This window comes from Camarhynchus parvulus, chromosome 11 (genome assembly GCF_901933205.1).
Source record: "Camarhynchus parvulus chromosome 11, STF_HiC, whole genome shotgun sequence".
NCBI classification, from domain to species: Eukaryota; Metazoa; Chordata; class Aves; order Passeriformes; family Thraupidae; genus Camarhynchus; species Camarhynchus parvulus.
This window is the reverse complement of record NC_044581.1, coordinates 1860354-1885593: the sequence shown is the minus strand read 5'-3', so window position 1 is coordinate 1885593 and position 25240 is coordinate 1860354. Positions and strand designations below refer to the sequence as shown.

The 25240-nt window shown below is 43.5% G+C and overlaps 1 protein-coding gene across 3 annotated transcripts in view; it reads left to right on the top strand.

Moving 5' to 3' along the window:
• The window catches only part of BANP (BTG3 associated nuclear protein), a 110067-nt gene that overhangs the window by 7599 nt on the left and 77228 nt on the right, over positions 1 to 25240 (top strand). For all 3 annotated transcript variants that reach the window (XM_030956306.1, XM_030956307.1, XM_030956305.1), the window contains exons 2-6: positions 3143 to 3284; positions 4089 to 4183; positions 5376 to 5575; positions 18702 to 18824; positions 20358 to 20533. In XM_030956306.1, the coding sequence (XP_030812166.1) occupies positions 3215 to 3284; positions 4089 to 4183; positions 5376 to 5575; positions 18702 to 18824; positions 20358 to 20533 (664 nt within the window). In that variant the 5' untranslated portion in view covers positions 3143 to 3214. The remainder of the gene's footprint in view (positions 1 to 3142; positions 3285 to 4088; positions 4184 to 5375; positions 5576 to 18701; positions 18825 to 20357; positions 20534 to 25240) is intronic.

The window sequence follows — 25240 nt, the reverse complement described above, 5'->3', positions numbered from 1 at the left end:
CCTCTGCTCCTGTCCCTGTTCCCTGTCCCTGTTCCCTGGCAGGAGCTGTGCAGAGGCAGGAGGGCCCCCTGAGCCTCCTTTGCTCCAGGCTGAGCCCCCTCAGCTCCCTCAGGATTCTCCAGCCCCTTCCCAGCTCCCTCAGGATTCTCCAGCCCCTGGATCCCTCAGGATTCTCCATTCCTTTCCCAGCTCCCTTCCCTTCCCTGGACACGCTCCAGCCCCTCCAGGTCTGTCTTGGAGGGGCCCAAACCTGACCAGAGCCCCAGGTGTGGCCTCAGCCATGCCCAGCACAGGGGACAGTCCCTGACCTGGGGCTGTGGCCATGCCAGGTGGCTTCTTGCCCACCTGGCACACCTGGGCTCCTGTTCGGCCCCTGTCCCTTCCCAGCTTGCCAGCCCGGAGCTCCAGGGGTTGTTGTGACCCAAGGGCTCTGTGGAACCTCATGGATCCAGGCTGACCCCTTTGGAGGCACCCAGGGAATTGGGAGTGGAGGGGGGAGGAAATCCCTCCAGGACACACCATAAACTGTTCCTCACTTTTAGAGTTGGAGGAGCTCCTGAAATTCTCTGGGAGAATCCAGAAGTGCAGCACAGATCCCCCAAAAGCCCTGGGCTGGAATTGGTGTGAGCCTGGTTGGCCAGGAACTCCTTTAATGGAATATTTTCCACTGCCTGGTAGAACCTTCCTCCCCATCCCCTCTCCCAGACAGGGGCAAGGTGACCATAAAATATTCCTGTGTTGATCCAACTTCCATGTGCTGCCTGGGGAGGAGAGGTGGGCACGTTCCTTGGCCCTGCTGTGGTTTATCCCCAGCTTCCTGGCTTTCTGTTAATATTTCTTTTTTATAACTGAAAATTTGTTCCTGGGAATAGTTCAGCACTGGTGGCCTGATGCCAATGTACATACACTTAATTTAGATTTAATGGGGACTAGAGTTTCAGACAGGAGATGGAAAAAAGGGGGAATATAGAGGAAATTTCAAGAAAAAAGAGTATTTTACGTGAGGAAAACTGGTAAATACTTCAGAGTAAAGTACATGGAAACCAGAATGGCAAAGTTACTCTGAATTTGTCGACTGAAGCTTTTTGAAGCTGATAAACTCCTCTAACTTTCATCCTGTTAGATTTGATCAGGCTTTTCCCTTTGGTTCTAAAGCAAGGTCAACCCACCAGTAAAATTTACTGTTGGAAATGGTGAAATTGGGAGAGGAACTCTTTATTCAAGGTGTGAGAACTGCAGTGGCTGCAGCTTCCTTGGGCTTTCCTAATCCCCAGGGTTCATAACAAATTTATTTGTTATTTTGTTTGTATTTATTTGTTTTCCCCTTCAAGTTTTGATCCAGGATGGCAGCAGAAGGGAATTTTGTCCTGACTTTGAAAAGGCAGAATTGTGGCTGATTTCTTCCAAGCTGTCTGACTTAGTGAGATTGGAATAAAATTCATTTAAATTGAAGTAAATACTGATGTTATGAACACACATTTCTCTGTGTGTGTTGTAGCTGCTCTGCCAGTTGTGGTTGTGCCCTTGTTTCAAGGCTCTGGGACAGAATATTTGGATATTCCTGAGGTGAAGTTGAACACTTTCAGCTTATGGCCCCTGAGAGGTGGACAGTGGGTGTTGGAAACAGGAAATAATTTGAAGAAAAATTGAATTTAGTGATTTTTAAATTTCATTTTGAAGGCGTGTAGTTGGATCTTGAGTTGTTCAGGGCCAGGAGCTAGATGATCCCTTCAAACTCAGGATTTTTTGTGCTAAATATGTGAACTTTTAAAGTGGATTTATACATTATTACAGTTTAATTGCAATACAATTCTTGCAATTCCTTCAGAGGAGAAATTTGTTGCTATGAGAGGTTTCATTTCAACACGTGCGGCATCAGTGAGTCCTGTGATAACCAAGCGAATCACAGTGACTCCTGTAAATAAGGAGCTTTTTAACAGTTCTAATTTGTTCTAATTTGGCCTTTTTTAGTGCTTGCAGTGGTGGATGTGTCCCCTGAAGGCGAGGGCAGGGCTCTCCTGGTGCAGGCCGTGTGTGACAGGATGGAACAGCACAGCTGCTTTGTTCTGCTCAGCCTGGCCGGGCACCAGGACTTCTCAGAAATGGCAAATTCCACTTGCCAAAATGGCATGCACAAGCACAGAAGGACTGCCAGGGATTTTGGGCTCGCTGCCACCCTCTGTGCTGGCCCAAAAGTCTTTCACCATGAGCAGAATTTCAAGTGACTCAGTGCTGGCAGTGCTGGTATTTTGGGTAAACAGTTTGGGGATGTGGGGAAGCTTCCTCAGAATCCTTCCCTAGATTGTGTTGCTCTCCTAAAAATTTATCCTCTCCACGTCTGGCCTGATGGATTTCTTGGGCTCAAGTGGAAGAGGAAAATCATTGTGCATAGCTGGATTTGATTCTATGTCCATGTTAATGGATGAATTATCATTTCCATCAGTAAATCTCCATTTATCTCTCCAGTGTTTTTTACCCCAGGTTAAAAAAGGAAAAAAAAATCCACTGATCTCTTGGTATTCTTTGTCCAGCCCTTTGTAAAATGGGAGAAGGCACAGCTAGGAGAGATTGCAGTGATTTTATTTCAGTTTTACAGGTTGAAGGTTTCTCTTAAAACACTAATAAATAACCTGGACTGAGAATTCCAGGGGAGCAAGGCTGAGAAATATTTTGACTTTAAAATCAGGACCATATCCTGAAAAAGGTTTCATCAGAGCTGAGCTGTAGAAAAACCAGGCAAGTTCATCTTGAAGAAAAAAGTCAAGTTTTATTTTAGTTGTAACAAGATGTGAGGAAACTCCTGGTTCTCACTGAGTTTAGGAAGATTCAGAATTTGCAGTTCTTGCAAATCTGGTGTGGATTGGAGCTTGTGAGCTCTGTGAGTGTGAACCTGCAAGTTCTCCTTGTCTCTGGGAATGTGCAGTGATGAAGGAGGAAAGCTTCAGCTCCTGCCTCAGCCCTGGGGCAGGGAGGTTCCTCCTGCAGGAGCTGAGCTGTGGATGCCACTGCATAATCCCTTTGTAGCTTGGTCATTTCTCTGAAAACTGAATCTCTTAATCAAAGGAGAATGAAAAACTGAAGGTGTTGATGCTGTCTGAACTGTTTCACAAATATTAACCCTGTCCTTGCTGCTGTTTTGCAGGAGTGCATGCCTGGGCCAGCTCTGCCCTGGGGAGCTGCAGTGGTGCCTGAGGGGTTTTGCTGCAGGTTCTGAATGATGTCAGAGCAGGATTTGGCTGATGTGGTTCAGATTGCTGTGGAGGACCTGACTCCTGATAATCCAGGTAGGAAGAGATTCCCAGCAGTGCCCATGAACTGGAAATCACTGCTGAGCTTTTCTTTAAAATACAAACCAGGGTTTTATTCCAAAAGGTGCTTTTGAAGCCCATGTCCCATGATTTCCAGAGCTTCACTTGTGTATCTCCAAACCCTTTAGATCAGATTATTTTATTTATTTCACTTTTCTCTTAAAGGCTTTATTGCCTGCTTGTTTTTTGTGCAAGGATAGACTAACCCCAAAACCAATGAAATATTCCTGCAGTCTTGTTTTTCTCCATGGTTTAGGCTTTTCCTCCAATGGGAACTGTTCCCCATCCATTAGGAATTGTTTTATGTGTAAGACACTTTGTCTCATCCATTATTAAAATTCTTTGGACAGTCAAATTGAAAAACACTTCTGAAAGCAAATATTTGGATATCACTTGCTTAGAAATTGACTTCCTGAGTGAAAATCTATTGAGATGTTGGTCCTCTGTGGCTATTGCAAGCAAGAGCAGTAATGGAAATGAGAGACACAGGCCAAAAAACTGCTTTTCTGATACAAAATGGAAAAGTTACTCAGAAAAGGTCCAAAAGAGCTGGAGGAGAAGCTGGGACCTGCCAGTCCTTCAAAAGTCTTTGCTTGGTAGAGGAACTCAAACCTGGTCCCATCACCACTGTCAGAGATTTGAGAGAAACCCCAAGCAAGTGTCAAAGAACACATTAAATATTCTAATTAAATTTACAGGCTTTTGTGTTTTTAATTTGAGCTCTGTCCTCTCAGGCTCTAAACTCTGGCAATGCAAAAAACTTTTTGTTTTCCTTTGCAGTTGTGTTGGAGAACCATGAGGTAGCAGATGATGATGTGGAACCTGCCCTGAAACGTCAGAGGATAGAAATCAACTGCCAGGATCCCTCCATTAAGGTTATTTCATGCTCTTTCCTGGGTTTCATTTTAATGATAATTCAGTTTAGGGGAAGTTATTACAAGAATGTAAAATAAACTTTATATCTAATACTGGAATTATTCTGGTAGATACTTCTGCATTTTTGGGCACAAATTTAAAAATCTGGATAATTGTCTAATTTTCCAGTGTAGAATTAGTAGCAAGAATTTCAGATATAATCTAAAATATCACCAGAATTAATTCCACTGCCCCAAAACTTCAGTATTGGGACATTTTTTGATAAAGTAAATGAAGTTGACCAAAAGGAGATTAACTTGAGGATGTATTTGTGTTACAATTTGTAGATACTTTCAGCATGTTTGAAGTTATTATTTGAAGCTTACAGCATTCTCCTGATAGATAATTTATATTTAATTCTGGCTCAGGAGCTCAGAAGTCACCCTGCTGTGATTTAGGGTTGGTTTTTGCCCTGGAATGTGAGTACCTGATGTGTATTTCAGTGCCACAGACACTGTCCTGTGTAATTCTGTATTTTTGGGGTGATCCCAGGAGCTGGAGCTGTGTGAAGGAAGGGTTTGGGGAGCTCAGTGACTGCAGGGCCACAAGATGGCACAGCTGCTGTTTGCAAAGCACACAGAGTGCAGCTCTTCCCTCTAATGGCCTGTTTTCCCAGGAGAACCCAAGTGGAATATGTTTTCTTTTCAAAAAGATTGCTTAGCAAAACAGATTTTATTTATTTGCTTTTCTTGATTTGCTGTTCAGCAGGAAGCTGAAGTGAGTGGCATTAATTGTCCCTGAGATTTTTTGTGTTGATACAATTTCCACTGCAATTTATCTGTTTGGGCAGGAAAAAAACTTACTAACTTTATCCAGGAGGATGCATCCAGAGATTTATAATCCTTTTGTTTTCACATGTGGGCTGCAAGGCTTTGGCAAGTCATTAGAAATGATTTTGCAGCGGATGAAATCATCCTGACAAAGTGCTTAGGTGAAAATGGCTTTGGCTGGGCTTCTTTTGGCTCCCAAATAAAGATCTGGAAGAATGTGAGCCTGCTGAAACGCTCCTGGATGTCATCAGGGGTGGATTTTGTCACTAGACAGGCTGTGAGTTCCTTTAGGATTGCTTCCCAGTCACGTTTGTCTGGAGCTTCCTCAGGAGTGGGGATGAACTCGGAGCGCTCAATGCGGGTTCTTCTCCTCCCTCCGCAGTCGTTCCTGTACTCCATCAACCAGACCATATGCCTGAGGCTGGACAGCATCGAGGCCAAGCTGCTGGCCCTGGAGGCCACCTGCAAATCCCTGGAGGAGAAGCTGGACCTGGTCATGAACAAGCAGCACAGCCCCATCCAGGTGCCCATGGTGGCCGGGTCCCCGCTGGGCGCCACCCAGACCTGCAATAAAGTCCGATGGTAAGGACACAGCACTGCCCACTGCCCTAAAACCCCCCAAATCCAGGAGCTGGCCATTCCTGCTCCGTGTGCAGCTGGCAAGAGGCTGCTGGTGGAGGTAGAGTTCATTTATCTTCTTGAAGGTAATTTTTGTAGCAGTTTTGTGATGTTACTCAGAAGCAGATGCTGATCCAGGGACAGTTTGCAGCTCTTCCCACATTTCATCCTGACTTAAACCAGACTCCTTCATCCATCCCCTGGAAAAGCCTCAGCAGCTCTTTTCAGACAGGTTTTTGAGACTTGCTCTGCTTTTATTTATAGCTGTTTTGACTTAATGAGTTCATCATCATTCTAATTGCTTCTCATTTTACTTCTCTTCACCAGAAGTACAATGGACTGTGTTTTATGAACTTGTTTGCTAAAGAATCCTGCTAGAAAAATATCTCTGCTTTTTTTGGAGTTAGAAGCTGGAGATGGAAAATCTGTTGAATAATGTAATGTACTTAGCTGAAAGAGCAGGCTTGACCTGCAGTCCCTTTGTGTCTCACTCCCCTAATGTGGTTTTAAATACCTAAATCTTGATGTGTCTGTCATCTTATCATCGAGGTGATCCCAGCCAGAGAAATCTGCTTAACAAAAGACTCTTTTCTCCAACACTTCTTCCTTCTTTTTAATTTTTTTATAGCTGGAACACACTTCATACTGCTCTGAATAACTACTTTTTACTCTCCATTACAAAGGTGTGCAGGCATTTAGTTTTTCTTTTAAGCAGGTGCTGTGTCTGCTTTTACCTCTGCTTTTGAGGGCTTCATACACTGAAAAGATTAATTATGGCTGAGCTGTGTAATAACAGAAACAAAGTACATACAATAAGGACTTGGATCACAGAGGGAGCAACCAGAGTTTTACACCAGGGCTTTTGCTAAATACTCTTTTCTCAATAATTGTTTCTTCAAGACCTTCTTGCAATCTTGGCTGAATGTTCCTGTCGTTAATTTAGAGATCACCAAGTTCTTGTGCACGAGCTGAACTTTTTGCTGTGGTTTGTGCACAAAAGGCTTCAGAAACCTTTTCAGGAACCCACGGCCCCTTTGGGACTCTATTAATTCATGCTCAGTGAATGCTTTCCTCTGTAAATTGTACTATTTTGAGTTTCTGAAGGAATTTGTCAGACTTGAGCTGCCTGGTTTGGTTTGGTTTGGTTTTAAATCTCTGCAACCATCAGAAATCTGTCCTGGCTGTTGATTGTACTTCAACTTTTGGTTTGGGTTACAGATTTTTGCTGACAGCTCCTCAGCTGGTCTGACACCATCATTTAGATAGAAGTCTTGAAGAAAGCAGGATTCTCTGCCCCAAATATTTGTTGCTGTTGGTCTGAAGTTGCACATTATCAGAGGTGTGATGCCAGGAGAGCACTGAGGGCTTTTTGTTCTGGAGCAGACTGTGGCCTGTGGGACTTGAGAGAAAACAGAGCTGGATGTGTTGAATTTGGCACTGGGGACATTCCATTTGCACAGGGACAGAATGTTTCCCTGAATTCCCTGTCTTTCATCCATAAATCCCTTTATCACTTGCTGATTGTTTCCAATTAAAGGCTGTTCCATTGTACCAGCTCTGTATCCTTCCCTCTTCCCCATCCATCACAGGAGGCAGAGCTTCCCATAAGTTTGGGATAAGGATTTTTCAGATTCTCCACAGGAATGGGATTCTCCAGCCTCCTTCTCCTCCTTCTGCCACCAAACTCATGCTGGGTTTGCTGCTGTAACCAAAGGTGGTGGTTATTAAAGGCATTCAGGGAAGATGGTGCTGCACTGCCAGGAGAGCAGCTCTTGGAAAAAAATGGGAATAAATCCAGTAAATACCTCGGGATCCTGGCTGAGAATTGGGCCTGTGGGAATCCATGAGCTGGGGGTGCTGCTGGGTGGGGGCCTGGCCTTGATTCTGCCCCTCAGGTGAGACCCCACCTGCAGAGCTGCCCCAGCACAGGAGGGACCTGGAGCTGCTGGACAGAGCCCAGAGGATGGAGGATGAGCAGAGGATGGAGCAGAAAGGCTGACAGAGCTGGGATTGTTCACCTGGACAGGAGAAGCTTTGGGGTGACCTCACTGTGGCCTTCCAGGACCTGAAAGAGCTGCAGGAAAGATGGAGAAGGACTTTGGACACGAGCTGGAGGGACAGGACCCAGGAAATGGCTCCCACTGCCAGAGGGCAGGGCTAGCTGGGACAGTGGGAAGGAATTGTTCCCTGGGAGGATGGGAGGCCCTGGCACAGATTCCCAGAGAAGCTGTGGCTGCCCCTTGTGTAGGCACTGAGTTTGTGGTGATTGGAGTGGGGCTGGCACAGCCCCAGCCCTAACTGGGCACAGTGTGAGGAGCAGGAGAGCAGCACTGAGAGCAACGAGCCATGGAGTGCCCAGGGGTGCTGATAAAGCACCAGGGAGCAGAGGGCACCCAGGGGCAGGGCATGAACAGGAGGGGACAGAGGGCACACAGGTGCAGGCATGGACATCAGGGGATAAAAGGGAGGGCTCAAGGACAAGAGGAGCAGATCCTTGCAGCCTTCTGAAGTGGCAGGGTGTTACTCTGTGTGGGTAGGTACCTGAAGCCTTCTGGTGAGGAATGGTGTTACTGTGGATGGGGAATGCATGAAGCCTCTTGGAATTGTGTGCTGAGACTCTGTATATAATCAAATTTTAAAATTCTGTTTGGAATCACAAGATTTTTAAAGCTACAGAAGAAGTGGAAGTAAAATTTGGATGTTTTTGAGTAAAATAATTTGGTGAAGTGAAATTTCTGTTTGAGGGGTGACAATTTGAATGGTTTTTCATAATTTGGTGGATTGGGCCACAGAATTGTTGCTTTTCCACATACATCATGGTATGTGCTTTGACACCCCTGGAATTGCCCAAGGCCAGGCTGGAGGTGTTCAGATGTAAATGGAGAAAATCCAGAGGTAAATGGAGCTCAGGTGTTTTCCTGCACCTATTGTTTTTGCTGCAGTTAAAAAACAGACCACAAACATGTGGTTCTGTTCCATATGTATTTGTGGGTAATTGACAACAAGTATAGAGATAAAAACATTTATATTTTTGTCTTTAATGAGAGTGGGACAGTGGTAAATGGAACTGTAGATTAATTGCACTCAATTAATGAGCCAAAATCCATCCTGGTGTCCTTGAACAAAACTTGTTGGGGGTTGAACATTGGCTAATTAATGTGGCTAATTAATCCTCAGATGCAGTTTGGTACCAGATGGGATGTTTGAATTTGCTGTGTTTTTGTAGGTGTGGATCACTGCAATGTTTGTTTTACCATTGAATTTAATCAGCAGAAAAATTTAATTGAATTTGGAGAACAAGACTTGTCCACCCACTTTGCAATGTGCCATTTGGCAAAGCCCCCTGGCTCCACAGCCCCCAAATTCCAGAGCTGTGTTTCTGCTCATTGTTTCCTTGTTTACAAGTGGGTTTGGGGTCAAATAATGCAAAATTGAGAGCTGAGGTGATCTTAAATGAGGTTGTAAAGCAGAGAATGTGGTGTGGAATGAATTGTAGGGGGACTGTTCTAGATTTAGCAAAAATACTTTTGCTTCTCCATAAAACCTTTGGGAAAACAAAGAAACCTAAAGAAATATAATCAAGGTATTGGTGTATAAACCCTAAAATAGCCAGAATTCTGTTTTTTAAATTTATATATATCTATATATTTATCCTTTCTGTGAGTTACAAACCCCTTGGCCAACCTAATTGTGTTTTTATCAGGAGGATTTTTACTGATTATAATAAACTATCCCACTATGCTAATCCAGACTTTTAGAAGAAATAATAATTCCTCAGCCCTTATCAGTGAGCAATGGCTGCTGAGTCTCTTCCCTGTGTTCACTGCAGTTGATATTATAACTCATTAGGGGATGTAAACCACTTTATATCCTTTTATTTCGCTCAGTGATAAATAAATTAACATTGGGAACCTTCAGGATTTTTGCTGGTTTTAACTCAATTTAAGAGCTAATTGTTCCTTCTTGGAATTGCTTCTGAAGACCCTGAATTTGCAGGAAGATTTTAATTGATTTGTTTGGGAACAAAGCATGGATTGAGGAGCAGAGGATCAGGCAGCGTGAAGGGTTTCTTTTCAAGGTGCAGGTCCATGAATCAGCCTGGAAAAACATTTCCCTGGCAGCAGATTCAGCCCTGGAGACAGCCCAGCAGTGCCTGGGGCTAAGAGGGAGTCAGATACAGATTCAGAAATTTGGGGTGAGCTGTCAGGGTTTGATTTGGAGAAGCTTTGGAGTTGCCCAGGTTTGCAGGAATTCTGCAGCAATCCAGGTTTATTTCTCCTTTATTTATCCTTGGCTTTTCCTGGGGCCCCACCCAGCAGCAAATGTGCAAAAAGTGAATTTTGAGAGGCCTGGACAAGATCACAGCTGGACTTTTGTCCTTGTTGGGATGGAGGAATTCCCAACCTTTCCCTGTCTGTCAGCAGGCTCTGGCACAGGAGCAAATGTTTGTTTGGAATTCCATAAATAATTACCAACAATTCTTTAGAATATTTGAGTTCTGGGATTCTCCCAGGTGGAATTCTGGGGCTGTTTTCTTGGAGGATTGAGGAGGAAGGGGCTGCAGGAGAATGGCACAATTGTTTGGGATCTGTTCTCACCACGTTCATTTTGGTTACACTCCCAGTGGGGAAACAGAGTCAATATTGACAGTGAGAAAATCATCATTAACATCTCATGAATTAAAAAAATTCTGCTTGGAATCACAAGATTTTTAAAGAGTACAGAAGTGGAAATAAAATTTTGATATTTTTGAGTAAAATAATTTGGTAAAGTGAAATTTCAGTTTAGGGGGTGAGAATTTGAATGTTTTTTCATAATTTTGTGGATTGGGCCACAAAATTGTTGCTTTTCCAGCCTTTGGAGTCCCCTGTTTTCAGTTCTGGTAAAGAGGTCAAGGGGTTTCCACACATCATTTGTGTATGAACGCTTTATTTTCAGGTTGAGTTTGTGAATTGTGTTTTGTGTGGTTTTGTACATGAGGGAAGTCAGTGTTTGTCACCCTCATGCCAGCACTGAGCAGAGTTTCAGCCTGCAGGAATTGTTGTGCCTTGGGATATGTGCTGAAAAACCCAAATTCCTTCTTGAGGTGCAGTAGAGAAGTTTCTCTGAAAATTACAGTTCTGTCCTGCATTCAAAAATTGAGTTTATAAACAGAACAAATGAAATAAAGACATTATTAGATTATCTGTCAGTTCCTCTTTCTTTATCCAGAGTTCTGTTGTTTCTTTGGCTGTGGAATGAAAAAAGAAAAAGCCTCCCAAAACTTGACATTTTTAATTCCTTGGAAAACACGACAGTGCTTTCCAAAATCTCCTAATTTGTCAACAAAACTTGTCAGCCTCAACCTCTTGAGGTTTAATTTTATTTTGCTTTCCTGGCCACATGGATTTCATGGAGAAGATTTCTGTGATCTGTTTGGTTTATCAACACCAGTTGATTATTGAAAATAGGTTGATTATTGGAAATAAGGGCTGGAATATTTATGAATTCCAAATTCCCCCAGGATTAGGAGGAAGTGGCCTCTTGCACGAATCAGCTCCCACAGCAGAGTTCTTGTGGAATTTCTCATTCCAGGAGTGTTGCACTCGGATTTTGGGGAGCCAAGGGCCCAGGAATTTGTTGATGAATTGGAGGCAGTGTCTGACTTGCAGCATTTCAGGGGAGAGGGAAAGGTCAGTTATGGAATGAAACCAACAATTTACCATCATCCCTTCAGCTGGGTTTTACAGAGTTCAGTAATTCCTGCATGGATGGGGTGGAATTCATTTATACAACTTTTCAGACTGACCAAGATTTGAACTGTGGATTCCTTCTCCCCCACTGCAGTTTTTCTAAAGTTAATGGTTTCTGATGAAATATCATTTCTGAGAGTCCAATAATTCAACTGAGAGCTGAGCAAGTAGCAGCTGATGATTTAGGGCTGAGAAAAGGATGGAAAAAGTGTGGTTTGGATCTTTGTAATTGCACTGCTGCTGTTTCAAATGTGCCTGTCAGGCTTAAACCACCAAAATGAACTTTTACAAAGAGGTGATTTTGAATTCTTAAAGGGAATTTACACTGAAAATCAGATTTTAGGCAATAAAGCTCCTTCAGGTTTCAGATGTGTTACCAGGTTTGATATTTTACTTTATTTGCTAGGAAATTGGGCATTTTCCCTGTTAACTTAGCTTAGGATAAATGTGAAACCCTTTATTTTGGGAGGTTTGCAGGATTGCTGTTCACTCTTGGCCATGTGTGGATAAAGAGTTTATTTATTGCCATTCAGCTGAGACCTTTACTTTGGGTCAGAGACCTCAGGGAATCCTTTTGGTTCCATTCAAAATCAACATCCTTTCATTGTAAGGGTTTCTGGGAAGGGAAAAAAAGAGGAATACATGGGAATCAAACAGGATTTGGGTTTAGACACAGATTAGGGGGACATTTACCACTCTAATTACTGTCTAAGAACATTTAAAATCAATTATAACATATTAAAATGTGGGTTAAGCTTGCCAAATCCCATCAATGAGATGAATTTCAGGGAAGGCAAAACATTGAATTCCATGGCTCTATGAGCACAGCCAGTATTATTATTATCATTATTATTATTATTGAATATATCACACTAAATATAGTAATATTATTATTACTACATAATAATATACAGTAGAATTTGGTTCAGGCCTTTGTAGGGCTCATCTTTGCTTTCTGCCTAAAGAAACAATTAAAAAATTATTATATTTAATAAAAGTTGGCATTTTTTTACTTTGTGGATGTTGCAAAATGGGATCATGTTCAGTGAAACTCTACAAATCTTTATCAGTGTGAAGCAGAGCACTGGGTTGGGAAAGCCTGTGTTACACACGATATATTTAATTTATTGAGCAGACAATAAACAGAAGGGGGCAGAAAAGCCTTATTTATCCATTTGAGTTCTAGAATTTAAATATTTTGAATGGTTCAGTCACTGGGAATTTGAAAATTCAGCAGTAAAAGCAGACCTTGGAAACTTTTCCTGTAGGTCGGGGAGTTAATTCTGCCAGTGCCAGACAATGAATGGAGAGCAGGTAATTAATTAGTGATTAAAGGGACAAGGTTTGGAAATGACAGGGATTTAGGGGTGTCCCAGGATAATTTGTGTACCAGTTTAGAGCAGTTTAAAACATCAGTAATTCTGTTTTTAAGTATTGCAAAAGCTACCAGTCTTGTTTTTGGCAAATCATATAATAATTGAAATTTAGAGTAATTTAAAACACTCGCGTTTGAAAAATAAATAATTTATTTCTTTCAATGGGTTTGAAGGGCCTCAGTTTTACTTGAAGCAGGATGGAAAGGAGCAATAGAAGGATTCCCAAGGATGAACCACCCTAAAAGGTTGAAATTGCTGATTCTGGAGGTCTTTTCCACCCTTTGTGGCTCCAGAACCTCTCCCAGATCTCGCTGAGGTTGGAGCCCCTGTTCCATCTGCTTTCCTTGGCAGCAGCTGCCCCTTAACTCTGCTGCATTTCCACCCCTAAAAACCCCTAAAACCCCTTGGAATGTCTTTCCAAACAGCATTTCCCCCCTTTTTTTAGGAACTGTACATTTTTGCATATCTCGAGCTCCATCTCTTTGTTCCATGAGCAGGAAATCTGCTCCCAATAACTCCTGAAATTGTGTTTTTCATACCAAGGGAAGAGCAGGATTTCTTTAGGGTGCCCTCAGGGGATCTGGAAATTTGAGATTTAATCCCTAATTTTATTCCAAGCATCCTTGGAATGGCTGGAAAATGTCTGTGATGGTGGCAAGGGCACAGAGCTGGCTGGGAACTTGGAAAAGCAGAATTACCTGGTGAGAATTATTTACAAACCCCCAGAAAGAATTCAGGGGTGTTTGCAGGAACCTGATAATTGTATTTATTTGTTACCTGGTGATCAGTGAGGCTTCATTTCCTGTAATTAATATTTTGAAATCCAATTTATAGCACTGCCTCCTCCACCCCCAAGATTTTAATGCTTAAATCTAATTTTAATTTAGTTCTTGAATCAGATTTCTGCTGATACCAGAATTTGTCAGAAAATCAGGAAAACCATCTGCAAGTAACTAATTTCATAATGAAGGATTCCAAATCTTTCCTCCTGATTCAAACTGTGTTTTCTAAACATCCAGAATTTCTGTTTTAATCAATAATTTCACTCCTGGAACTTGCTGAGGGTCAGGGCAGCTGCCTCATTTCCCACTGAGCACAATCTCCATGTGCTGCAGTGCTGCTCCTTATCTGCCTCAGGAAGTTAAGGCTCAAAGAAGGGTAATAACTGTAAATTTCTTCCCAGACTGGCTGAAAACAAGATATCTCTGCTGTTGTATTTTTATGAGTACATTTATCTTCCAAAAGGGTGGTATTGACCTGCTGGTTATGGCATGACCTGGCCTTTTCTTGGCCATAATCAAAAGTAGAAGACTGATAATTAATGTAATTCCTAGCACTTTTCAGTCCTGGTTATGTCACATGTTGCCTGGATGGGTTTTTCCCCCATGTTTTCATTTCCCCCATGTTTTCATTTCCCCCATGTTTCTTTCCATTTTTCCTTTTAAAAAATATTTTAAAAGTTTTTTCCCATTTTTTATTAAAAAATTATATATTTTCTCTTTATTCCTTTTTTATTATATATATTTTTTCTAATTTTCCTTGGGGTTTTTTTCCTGCTTTTTAGTTATTTTTCCTAGTTTTGTGTATTAAAAGCAAAGTGTTCCTTGGATCCCGTGTCACCACACTTAATTTTTACAGTTTCTGCTGTGTTCAAAATAAGAGATTTTAAAATTTTGTTGTATTTTTTTTAAACCAAGATCTAAAATAATTTGTGTCCCCATCGAGGTGGTGGAAAATCCCTGGAGGAGGAAGCCTGGCTTGGGAATAGGACGGTTTGAGTTGATGAGCTCCTTGGAAATGGGTGGTGTCATATTGGAGTTTGGTTCCCCAGGTGGGTTCAGCTTTTCTCAGAGCACAGTAATCCCCAGGAGAGTTTAACAGCTTTAAAAATTGGATTAAAATTAAATTTTAAAAAATTTAATTTAATCTTAAAGCCGGTAATTAATCTCTGCCTCCAGCCAACCAGAGGGTCCTCTGTAGTCAAAGATGGATTTTTGTAATTTGGAAAATCTCTGATTTGTACTGAGTTGAGTTGTAAATTCAACATTGACTGTATTTAAATTGTTTGGATCAAGCAGCATTTGCTTTATCTTTTATTATAAATTGCTCCCAGGCCTCTCAGCTCCAGGAGTTTTTCCAGCCCTGCCTGGTGGACTTTGGTTTGTCCTGTTCCTGGGCTGTTCCTGGGCTCTCTGCTCTGGGGCATGTCGAGAATCCAAAGAGAAGTTTTAATCCTCAGCTCTCTGAAAATAATGGATGCCCCTGCTGCTTTTTTGGCAGTTGCCTGTGCCACGAATTTGGAGCTTGAAATTTGAATTGTTGAGGTGCCTGTGCACAGTGTGCTTGTGGACAGGTTTGTTCATTTTGGGGCATCAACCCAAACCCATTTCATGGATTCTGTGCCAGTTGGTGGCTTTGCTGCAGTGGAAGATCCTGAGTGGGTTTTCCCTCTCCTTTTTGGATAGGGATCCTTAACTCTGTCAGCAGCAGGCAAAGGAAGCAGGTGGCCATCAGGAGGAAGGAGCATTGGGACATTATCTGCCTAAATAATGATGAAAAGATGTAAAAAGGGGCTGTTGTTAAGGATGGACACGAGTGTTAGTGAAAGATAAACTAGGGATAAAATAAGGAAAACAGCACTTTGTACAACAATATTTGTTATATTTAGATTTTCTCCCTGCTAGAGATAATTGTGATACTCCTCCACACATGAACTGTACATTTATATTTTAATTTAAACTGGAAAATACCAGAGGTCAAGGGCTCTTTTCCAGCCTAGCTTTCCTTTAGGCTGCAGAGTTTTCCAGCAGGAATTCCAGCTCCTCTTCCCATTAATGCTTCTCCATGAACTGATCCATGGGAGTGAGGACAAAGGGATGTGCCTGCCTGAAAATCTCACTCCAAGTCATTTTCAGTTCTTTAGAGAAACACTTTTGATTCTTATGGAAGAGAGAAATGTCAGTTCATTCCTTCTGCCTGATTTTTCTCTCTCTCCAAATGGAAAGCTCAGCTGGGAAGAGGAGAGGATGGTCCTGGCATTGCCAAAAGTCCTTTTCTGTCTCTGGCTGCACTCTGGGTGATTGGCAGGTTATTGGCAATAGGACCCCAGCCTTTAAGATGAATGATCAGATCTGACTCACACATTTTCCATACTGAAAATGACCTTTGCCAGCAATTTCCTTATGCAAAATATAGACTGGCCTTTTGTATTTAAAAAAAAAATCAGAGGCTGAATATGCAATCTTTGGTTGGCATGTTTATTTTTTAGGACTATTTTCACCTGTAATTTGACAGATTATTCAGGGAACTGCATTAAGAAATTCCCAAATATCTGCAGGTTGCATGCATTTAAATTTTTTTTAGAGAGTTGTGTCCAAGAAGAGGCAAATTGCTGCTCCAGTCTCTCCAAGTCCTAATGCTTGTGGGGAAAGGAGTATGTGAGCACAAATGGAAAGTTCTGGGGCCTGTGCAGTCACTCTGGGTTTGTGAAACTCCCCCTGACCCCTGGAATATTTTCTTTCCATCTTCCCCCTGAGTACTGGCAGCACTCAAAATTGCTTCCCTTGGGGTCTGAGGGAATATCCAAAGCTTTCCTCCTCCTCCTCCTCCTTTGTGTTCTCTCTGTTTTAGTACAGAAGGAATGGTTAAAGCTCTTTCATCTTCAGAAAGAGATGGAGAGATTGAAGAAAGGAATTGGAATAATCCAAGGATGCACTTGGCTGTAATGAATTTTAATGGATTTTTGTCAGCTTGGCCCAATATTTTGATTTTATGTAGAATTCCATTTTTTATTTTGTGTCTATTCATCAGATTTCTAAATAAATCTGAAAACAGGGACTGGAACATCTCCCAGGGAAGCAAATTCTTTATCACCCTCCACAAGTCCCTGCCAGGAGGGTGCAGCCAGGTGGGAATTGGGCTCTGCTCCCAGGGAGCAGGGACAGGATGAGAGGAGCAGCCTCAAGCTGCTCCAGGGGAGGTCCAGATTGCATATCAAGAAGAATTTCAAGCAAGTCCATAAAAGTGAACATTCCTAAGACAAAGCAACCCCCCTCAATTCCTTATTTTATGCCAATTTTTAGTGCTAAGGCTTTTATTTTTTTCTTCAGATACAAACTTAATAAGAGCAAAATGCTAAGGACTTTCTAAATGTAATTTTATTGCATTTATCTCTCCAGTTGAAATTAATTATTCAGAGTCTTCATTAAAAAGAAGCTTTGGTAAGTGACATTTTAAACAGGCCTTCAGAAGTGATTGCAAGGGAGATGCTGATAAAGAACAGTGTCTGAAAGGAAGTGTAAAATACTTGAACATTTTAAACTGAGATGTGAGAACTTGCAGGGCAGCTCTTTGGATAATTTGGGAAATGTATTGAGCACACACACGATGCTGCTGGCCTGGGAGCTGCCAGCACTGCCACATCTCCCTCTTTTATCAAGCCTTTGGGGTTTTTTAAAAATATTTGGTGCAGAGAAAAGAGATGGAAGTTGTCTTTTTTAAAAAAATAAAAATATCTGGGTTTTTCCCCTTGGAACAGGTGACTGGAAGTGCCCTAAGTCCTGATTCTCTAGCGAATGACAGGAAAGCAACAGAAGCCCCCATTTCTTTCTTCCTTTCTGAAATCTGAGCTCCAAGTGCACACGAGGAGCTCTGGCAGAGTCTGCCCTTGCCTGGGATAAGCCAAAATCTCCCAGAGCCTGCCCAGCTCTGCAGCCAGGGGTCCCTGGGTTCCCTGAGGAATCCCAGCAGCACATGCAGTCCCTGGCAGGGGGAGGCAGGGCATTGCAGCCTGGGGCTTCTGGAACCAGAAAATCCGGGGTCAAGCATTTTATTGGTGCCAAAATTGGGATCCATTCATCCTCAGCTCCATGACAGGGCCTTATCTTTCCTTGATGATGGATAATTTGGCACTTGAGGCTTACACAGACACGAGAATGTTCAAGTGTGTGCCCTGCTGCAGCTGAAGGAAATGCACTTGCTATCACCAAATTGGCTTAATTTGTGTTTCAGTAATTAGCCAGGGGAAAATAAATGACCCCCAGTCACGTTTGGGACGTTGGAGCAGTGAATACAAGAACAAGCTGTTTACTGTGGGGAGAGCAAAGGGGAACTAAACCAACATTTCTCTCCCTCAGTTCTCCCTGAGCACAGCAGGAACAGTTTTAAGTCTGAAATCCACGCCTGGGAATATTGACTGTGGTGTGACAGTAATGTGAATATTCCCTGCCAACAGGTCAGGTGCCCATCTGCATGTGGAGACAGTTGTTGGTTGGTTTCATATTTCCTTTTGCACTTCAGTATAGACTTAGCCTGTCTTGAGTTTTCCTTCTCCATTGTCATCAGGAGTGATAAGAGAAGCTTTTTCTGGTTTCTCACACATGAAATGATTTTGGTGTTTGGTTTTGGGTTTTTTAATGTGTGAAATGCACACCAGAAGTAGTTTGGTCTTGTTTTTATTCAGTTACAGTCTGGTCCTGTTTGCTCTGATGCTTCCTGTGCTGCTCATCTCCCCACCCTAGGGGACAACACATGCCCTTTAACCATGCTCATTGTCCACTTTTGCAATAAATACTTTCAAATTCTCTTTTCCTAGGAATTATCCCACTGAAACTGATGCATTACCATGTAAATTGGCCACAGCACCTCTGCAACCACTCAGATTCTCCCAGAAAGAATTTGGTGGAGCTGTGATTTACACACTTCCCCCTGTGTGTCCTGAATTGATGAATTCCTTCTTGCTTCCCCAGGGGTCGTGGACTTTTATATAATTCCATAGGGGCCATCCATCCTCTGGAGAAATCAGAGTGCTCGAGGTGGTGCCGGTGTCAGCCTCGATGGATTGCCGGCGTCAGCGGTGCCGGGAGAGGGACGAGGCCCAGACCCTCCCTGGATTACTCAAACCAAAACCCTCTTCATGGATTATTTATAATCTTTGCTCCTTTACATTCCTGTTCCCTCTGTGATTATTTTTTTTTTTTGCAGTGTTGTCCCTCAGACCACGGTGATCCTCAACAACGACCGGCAGAACTCCATTGTGGCCAAGATGGTGGGGCAGGAGGAACCTCTGAGCAGAGCAGCAGATTCCCTGGAGAACATCCTCAGCAAGTGAGTGCCATTCCCTGGAACCCTCCCTCCTTCCCTCCCTGGCCAGGGCCACTCTCAAAGGCCAGTTTTTCACCTTCAATTTGAAGGGAAAAATGAGGAGTCCTTGAGGTAATAATGGGGGAAAGATTGAACCTGGGCTTGGATAGGTTCTCTTGCTTCCCTCTTGGTGGGAGAGAGCATCCTGGAGGAGCTGGGATTATCTGGGCATCCTGATGGCATTATCTGAGCATCCTGCTGGGATTATCTCTGTGTTAAGTTAAACAAGGGTTTCCTATAGCTGTGGATTTTTACATGGATGCACAATCCCTTGGGAACAGGCCAAAATCCTGTATTTAACCAGCTGAAGGAGGAATATGCAGTCCAAGGAAAACTTGGACTATCTAAAGTGAATTTTAAACAAGCAGACCTGGGGATTCTGGGTGGAAAATGGTCGTAATTAATATATTTTTATAAATTACTGGGATATTTCTTTTGTTTTGCAGATGGGGCCTAGACGTTTCCATTGAGGCAGATGTAGGAAGTTGATACCTAAGATTTTTTTTTTTATTCCTTCTGCTATGTGTGACCCAAAGGCCAAAGTCTTAAACTGCACAAAAGGAAATTTAGGTTGGATGTTAGGAAAAAGTATTTTACTGAAAGCGTGATAAAGTACTGGAATCATCTGCCTGAGGAGGTGATGGAGTCACCATCCCTGGATGTGTTTAAAAAGAGACTGAATGTGGCGCTGGGTGCCAGGGTTTAATTGGGTGCTGTTAGGGCATGGGTTGGGCTCGATGATCTTTAAGGTCTCTTTCCCCCTGGTGATTCTGTGTGATTTTTATTCTGCTGGATAGCTCCCAGTTCCACAGGAGCAGAGTGATTTAAAGGAACTGCTTTTATCCAACACATTTATTTTGTCAATTAGTGCTTTTAATTCCCTCACAACGACATGTGGGGCCACGAGCTGAACTGAGTGATGCTGGAATCTGGATATTCCATGCTCACATTCCTTCTGAGAGTTCTCTTCAGGTGACCTGTGTTTCTTGCCCACAGTGTGACTTTTAATTTTGCTGCATAGTTCTACAGGAGTGGTTTAAAGGAGTCCATTTCATACAACACATTTATTTGGCCCTCACAACGATGTGCAGGGCCACGAGCTGAATACAGTAACTCTGGACTTTGGATATTCCATGCTCACATTTATGCTGAGGGGCTGTTCTCTGGAGGTGACATCACAGCAATGTGCAGGGCCATGAGCTGAATTCAGTAACTCTGGAATTTGGATATTCCATGCTCATGCTCCTTCTGAGGGGCTGAAGTGACCTGTGTTGGCCCTCACAGCGATGTGCAGGCCCACGAGCTGAACTGATGCTGGAATTTGGATATTCCATGCTCATGTTCATTCTGAGGGGCTGTTCCCTTGAGGTGACCTGTGTTGGCCCTCACAATGACGTGCAGGCCCACGAGCTGAACTGACGCTGGAATTTGGATATTCCTTGCTGACACTCTGCTGAGGGCTGTTCTCTGGAGGTGACCCGTGTTCCTTGCCCACAGCGCGGTGCCAGGCCGGCGGCAGAACACCATCGTGGTGAAGGTGCCCGGGCACGACGACAGCCACAACGAGGACGGCGAGAGCGGCTCCGAGGCCAGCGACTCGGTGTCCAACAGCGGCCAGGTGGGCAGCCAGAGCATCGGCAACAACGTCACCCTCATCACCCTCAACTCCGAAGGTACGGGGGGGCCAAGGGGAGATTTTGCCTTTTTTTTAATGTACATTTTATGTATCCTCAGTACTCTTAGTGTGCATGCTTGTAATTCCTTAGGTCTGGTAATTTAGCACAATTCTGGTGTTGTTTAGGCCTGATGTCCTAAAGGCCTTGTCGTGTGAGGGCGTGTGAGGCCTCAGAGCCCTCAGGTGTCTTGAGAAACCAATGATGCCTTGAGAACAGAGGCTGGACAGAGTTAAAGGAATAAAGTAGGGATTTAATTAAAGGCCTTCAAAGGATACACCTTGGGCAATGCAAGAGTCTGGCCAGGGGGTCAGGCCCTGCTCCAGGGAACAGGGACAGGAGCAGAGGGAACGGCCTCAGGCTGGGCCAGGGCAGGCTCAGGTCGGACAGCAGCAGGAATTTCCCCATGGAAAGGGGGGTCAGGGATGGGAACTGCCCAGGGAGGGTTGCAGTGTCTATCCCTGGGGGTGTCCCAGGAAGGACTGGAGGTGGCACTCAGTGCCCTGGGCTGGGGACAAGGTGGGGACTGGGCAGAGCTTGGACTCTGATCCTGGAGGTTTTTTTCAGTTTCAGTGATTCCAGAATTTGTATTGCTCTGTCAGCTATGCCAGGAGCAAAGCTGCCAGCGCCAGGAGGATGTTGGTTGTGTAATTCCTTTTCTGCCTTGGTCTGGCACAGATTTGCACAGACAAATGTGATGTTTGACCCATTGATGTGCATGTAAATTCTGAAGAAACACCTAATCCATTAATGTCTGCAGATCTGATTTCCCTCAGACCTCTGGAACACTCATCCATTCAAAATCTCTGAGATTGATGAATGCTTTGAGGATCAGATCAGTGACCCCCCTCCACCTGCCCTTGCCCTTGCATGGGAGGAAATTGCTAAGTGACTTCACCTGCAGGGTGGCACAAATTCAATTATTAATAAAGGAAGAGGTGGAGAATAACAGGGCTGGTGTGCAGGGAGAGGCAAAGTCACAGCAGCCCTTGGTTTTCATCAGCTGGGGCAGAATTCCAGGTGACTCTGAGGTGTGCAGAGGTAAAACCTGGGTGGAGATCCCAGCTCAGGACTTGAAACCAAACACCAGGTGTTCAGGACAGCTCCACTCTGTCATCTTGGCTCTGGAAAGCACAACTGAACTCTGCTTAGAGTTGGGTTTGTCTGACACTGAGCTGTGGATATTTCCAGGATTTAGGGAAATAAGGTGCCTTTATGGATTTCTGTAAAGGCGCTCTTTGCTCTCTGCTGGCTTTCATGTAATTGTGATAATTTAAAAATGAGTGTTATTGCCTTTCTGTCCCTGAAAAATAATGATTCAGAAGCTTTGAGCCCAGTTCCAGTAATGGTGTACAACAAGGCTGTTTTTTGTTGACTGAACACCGTGACTTCAGTCCATGTGTTTTTTTAAAATCCAGTTAATTTTGGCATGCTTGTGTTCTTACTGAGAGTTCTGGAGTGCAGCATCTTCTCACTTCAAACACAGCAGTGCATTTATTTAATTGTGAACATTCTAATTAGGCTTAAAAACAATGAGCTTTGTGCAGTTCAGTGTCATGTGCAGAACAAAGAGCACAGGAAGAGCTTTTTTAGTCTCACTGATAAACTTTTGCAGCAGGAGAGCCATTAAGTGTTATGCACAAAACATGAGGAAATGTCTTTTATAGTGGTTTATTTTATAAAGGTTTATTTTGTAATGGTTTATTTTATAATGGTTGCATAGGATGGATGTGATGGCCCAGTGTTATTTTCCTCTTCAGTTTTCACACACTGCCCTTGCACTTTCAGGGTGGTAAGAGAAGGAAAGGTTTTCTCTGTTCAGTTCTTTTGAGACTCTTTTCCTGTGCTTTCCAGAGTTCTTGTCCATTTTTAAAGTTCTGAAGATTCTGAATGCTGCAGCTGGTCCTTAATGCCCTCCTTGCACAGAACTTCATTTATGAATCAATTCTTTGGGCCTTCATGGCTCTGAAGACATAGAATCATGGAATGATTTGGGTTGAAAAGGACCTTAAAGCCCATCCAGTTCCAGCCCTGACACCTTCCACTGTCCCAGGCTGCTCCAAGCCCTGTCCAGCCTGGCCTTGGGCACCTCCAGGGATGGGGCAGCCTCAGCTTCTCTGGGAAATCCATTCCAGGGCCTCCCCACCCTCACAGGGAGGAATTCCTTCCCAAAATCCCATGTAACCCTGGAGTGAAACCATTCTCTGTGTCCTGTCCCTCCAGTTTCTCATGCAGAGAACCCTGAGCTGGAAATGTGACCATGTATTTTTGGAGCAGATAAGGGGAGACTGGGTGTTAATTAAAGGATGACTGATGTTTTTTCCAGAGAAAACTCCTCAGTCACGTCTTGTCTCCTCAACTTGGCATCTGAAGCAGTCATTTGATAATGGCAGCATTAAGCAGCACTGAGGATTTGCTTTCCAAGTGGGAATCCAAGCAGCTCTGTGTCCCAGACTTATCTGTGCACAGGATTTTCCAGCTCAGGCAGGCTCAGATCTCACCCATGGGATGAGCACTTGGAGCTGTTTCCTGCCAAACTCCTCAGGACAGGCACAGACAGTGAGAGGAGCTGGAGCAGAGCAGGAGTGAACCTTTTGTACCCTAAAACACAATGATGTGGTGCTGATGTGGAGACACTGATGAGGACTTATGAAAGCCAAAGAAAATTATAAAAATTGAATTGCTTTGGGTTTTTTTTTCCAATTATTGGGAGCCAGCAGATGAACAAGTTTCTTGCAGGTGTCTGCCACAGGGATATTTGGAGTTAATGCTGGCCCACCTCCACCCAAATATAACAAAGATGTATTAAACAAGGAAAAAAGGGCAAAATCCACATTAGAAATCTGATTTTCTGATGTGAAACACATTTTCCAAGGTTTTAAAAAGCCCTTTGAGTCCATGGGTTTTAATTCTCTGAGGTTTTTTTGGATCTTTTTTTATCTGAACTTCTTATCTGATCACATCCTTCCATGAGTCATAAAGTAAGGGAATCTCTCTTGGATTTCACCAAAACTGAGGCTTATTCTTAACAAACAAGTGATGCCTCACTGATGTTGTGCTGAGGCTGAAGAACCTGTGAGTGCAGGGGCTGTTCCCAAAATTCCTCCTGGGCCTGGATCCACAGGGAGTGAGCTGGGACTGGGTCTCCTTCAGCCGCAGCCTTTTTGTGCTCTGGGATATTTACCTGGAGCATGAGATTCTTCTGGGTTTGAACTGAACTAGGGCAGGGTTGGGTGGGATACTGGGAAGGAATTCCTCCCTGTGAAGCTGGGAAGGCCCTGGAATGAATTTCCCAGAGCAGACTCACAAGAAATCAGTAAATGTGATTTACTGTGGCTGCCCCATCCCTGAAGTGTCCCAGGCCAGGCTGGGCAGGGCTTGGAGCAGCCTGGGACGGTGGAAGGTGTCAGGGCTGGAACTGGATAATCTCCAAAGTCCCTTCCCACCCAAACCATTCCATGATTCTGGGATTTTTCTTTGATATTCACAAGGAAATGAAACCTTTCTTTCCCCACTCCACAAGAACAGTGCAGTGAAAAACTCCAGCTCTGTGCCCAGGCCATGTGTGCTGTTCCTCAGGCAGAATTCCCAATGTCTGAGCTGCATTTTGTGCTGGAGGAGGTTTTGCTGAATATGACTTTAGAGCTCTTTAACCTTTCTTTTAGCACAGCTTTCAATCCCACTCCTGCATCTGGAGGTGAAGTTACAGTGTGGTTGTCCCTCCCTTCCATGGACTTAATGATTTTTAATTAATGAAGTCAGTGCTCTGGAGTCTCTGCCAATTAATCACTGCCCCTGTGAACTTCTGCTAATTGACAGGAGCTCATTAAAAGATCACAGAATCATGGAATGGTTTTGCTTGGAAGGAACCTTGAAGCTCATCTCGTTCCAGCCCTCCACATGATGCCGATGTTGAATCTTCTATACATCAGCCAAAACATTATTTAATTTCTCTAGAAATGGAGGTTTATTTTTCTAAGTTAGGATTTGTTTTTTTGGGGTTTATTTTAATTTTTTAAAGATTAATTCATCTTTCTGCCTCTCTGCACTTACCAGTCTTTTGCTGCCACTGCCAACTTTGCACCCAGGCTTGAGAGTAAAATAAACACAACTTCTTGGAGTGATGGAACATGTTAATTCCAGTATTTCTGTGGGCAGGTGTTTCCTTTTGTTTTCCCTGGTTTTAAAGGAATGACTGACAGCTCCTGGGGCTAGAGCAGAGCTTGGCTTTGCTTTTAGGCTCATGTCAGACCAGGGGAGCCTATCCCAATTATCCCAGTGGAAAAATGGAACAGCTCAGTGTCTGTCACTTCCCTGGGTGGGAGAGCATGTCCAGAGCAGTCCCTGTCTGGTTTTTGTTCTCTTGACAGGGCTTTTTTTGCTGCTGACCCCACACTGGCTCCTCCTGTTCCCAGAGAATTCCTTGTTTGCGTGGCAGCACGTCCCAAACAGGGATGGATGGTCAGCTGTGCTGGGAGATAAAAGAAATGCAGCAAAAAAGAGTCAAAACCAGCACTGGAAAGCAAACTGGGTTCAGTAGAATGGAGATAAAGGCAAATTTTGTGATGTTGGAAAAAGAACAATGGAGAGGAACTAGAAATTGGTGGGGGGGGGGAATGGGGTTGTGAATGCAGAAAGGAACTTTGATAAAGCTGGCAGGGCTTTCTACAGTGGGAGGAGAAATGATCAGAGGTGATCTGATATTTG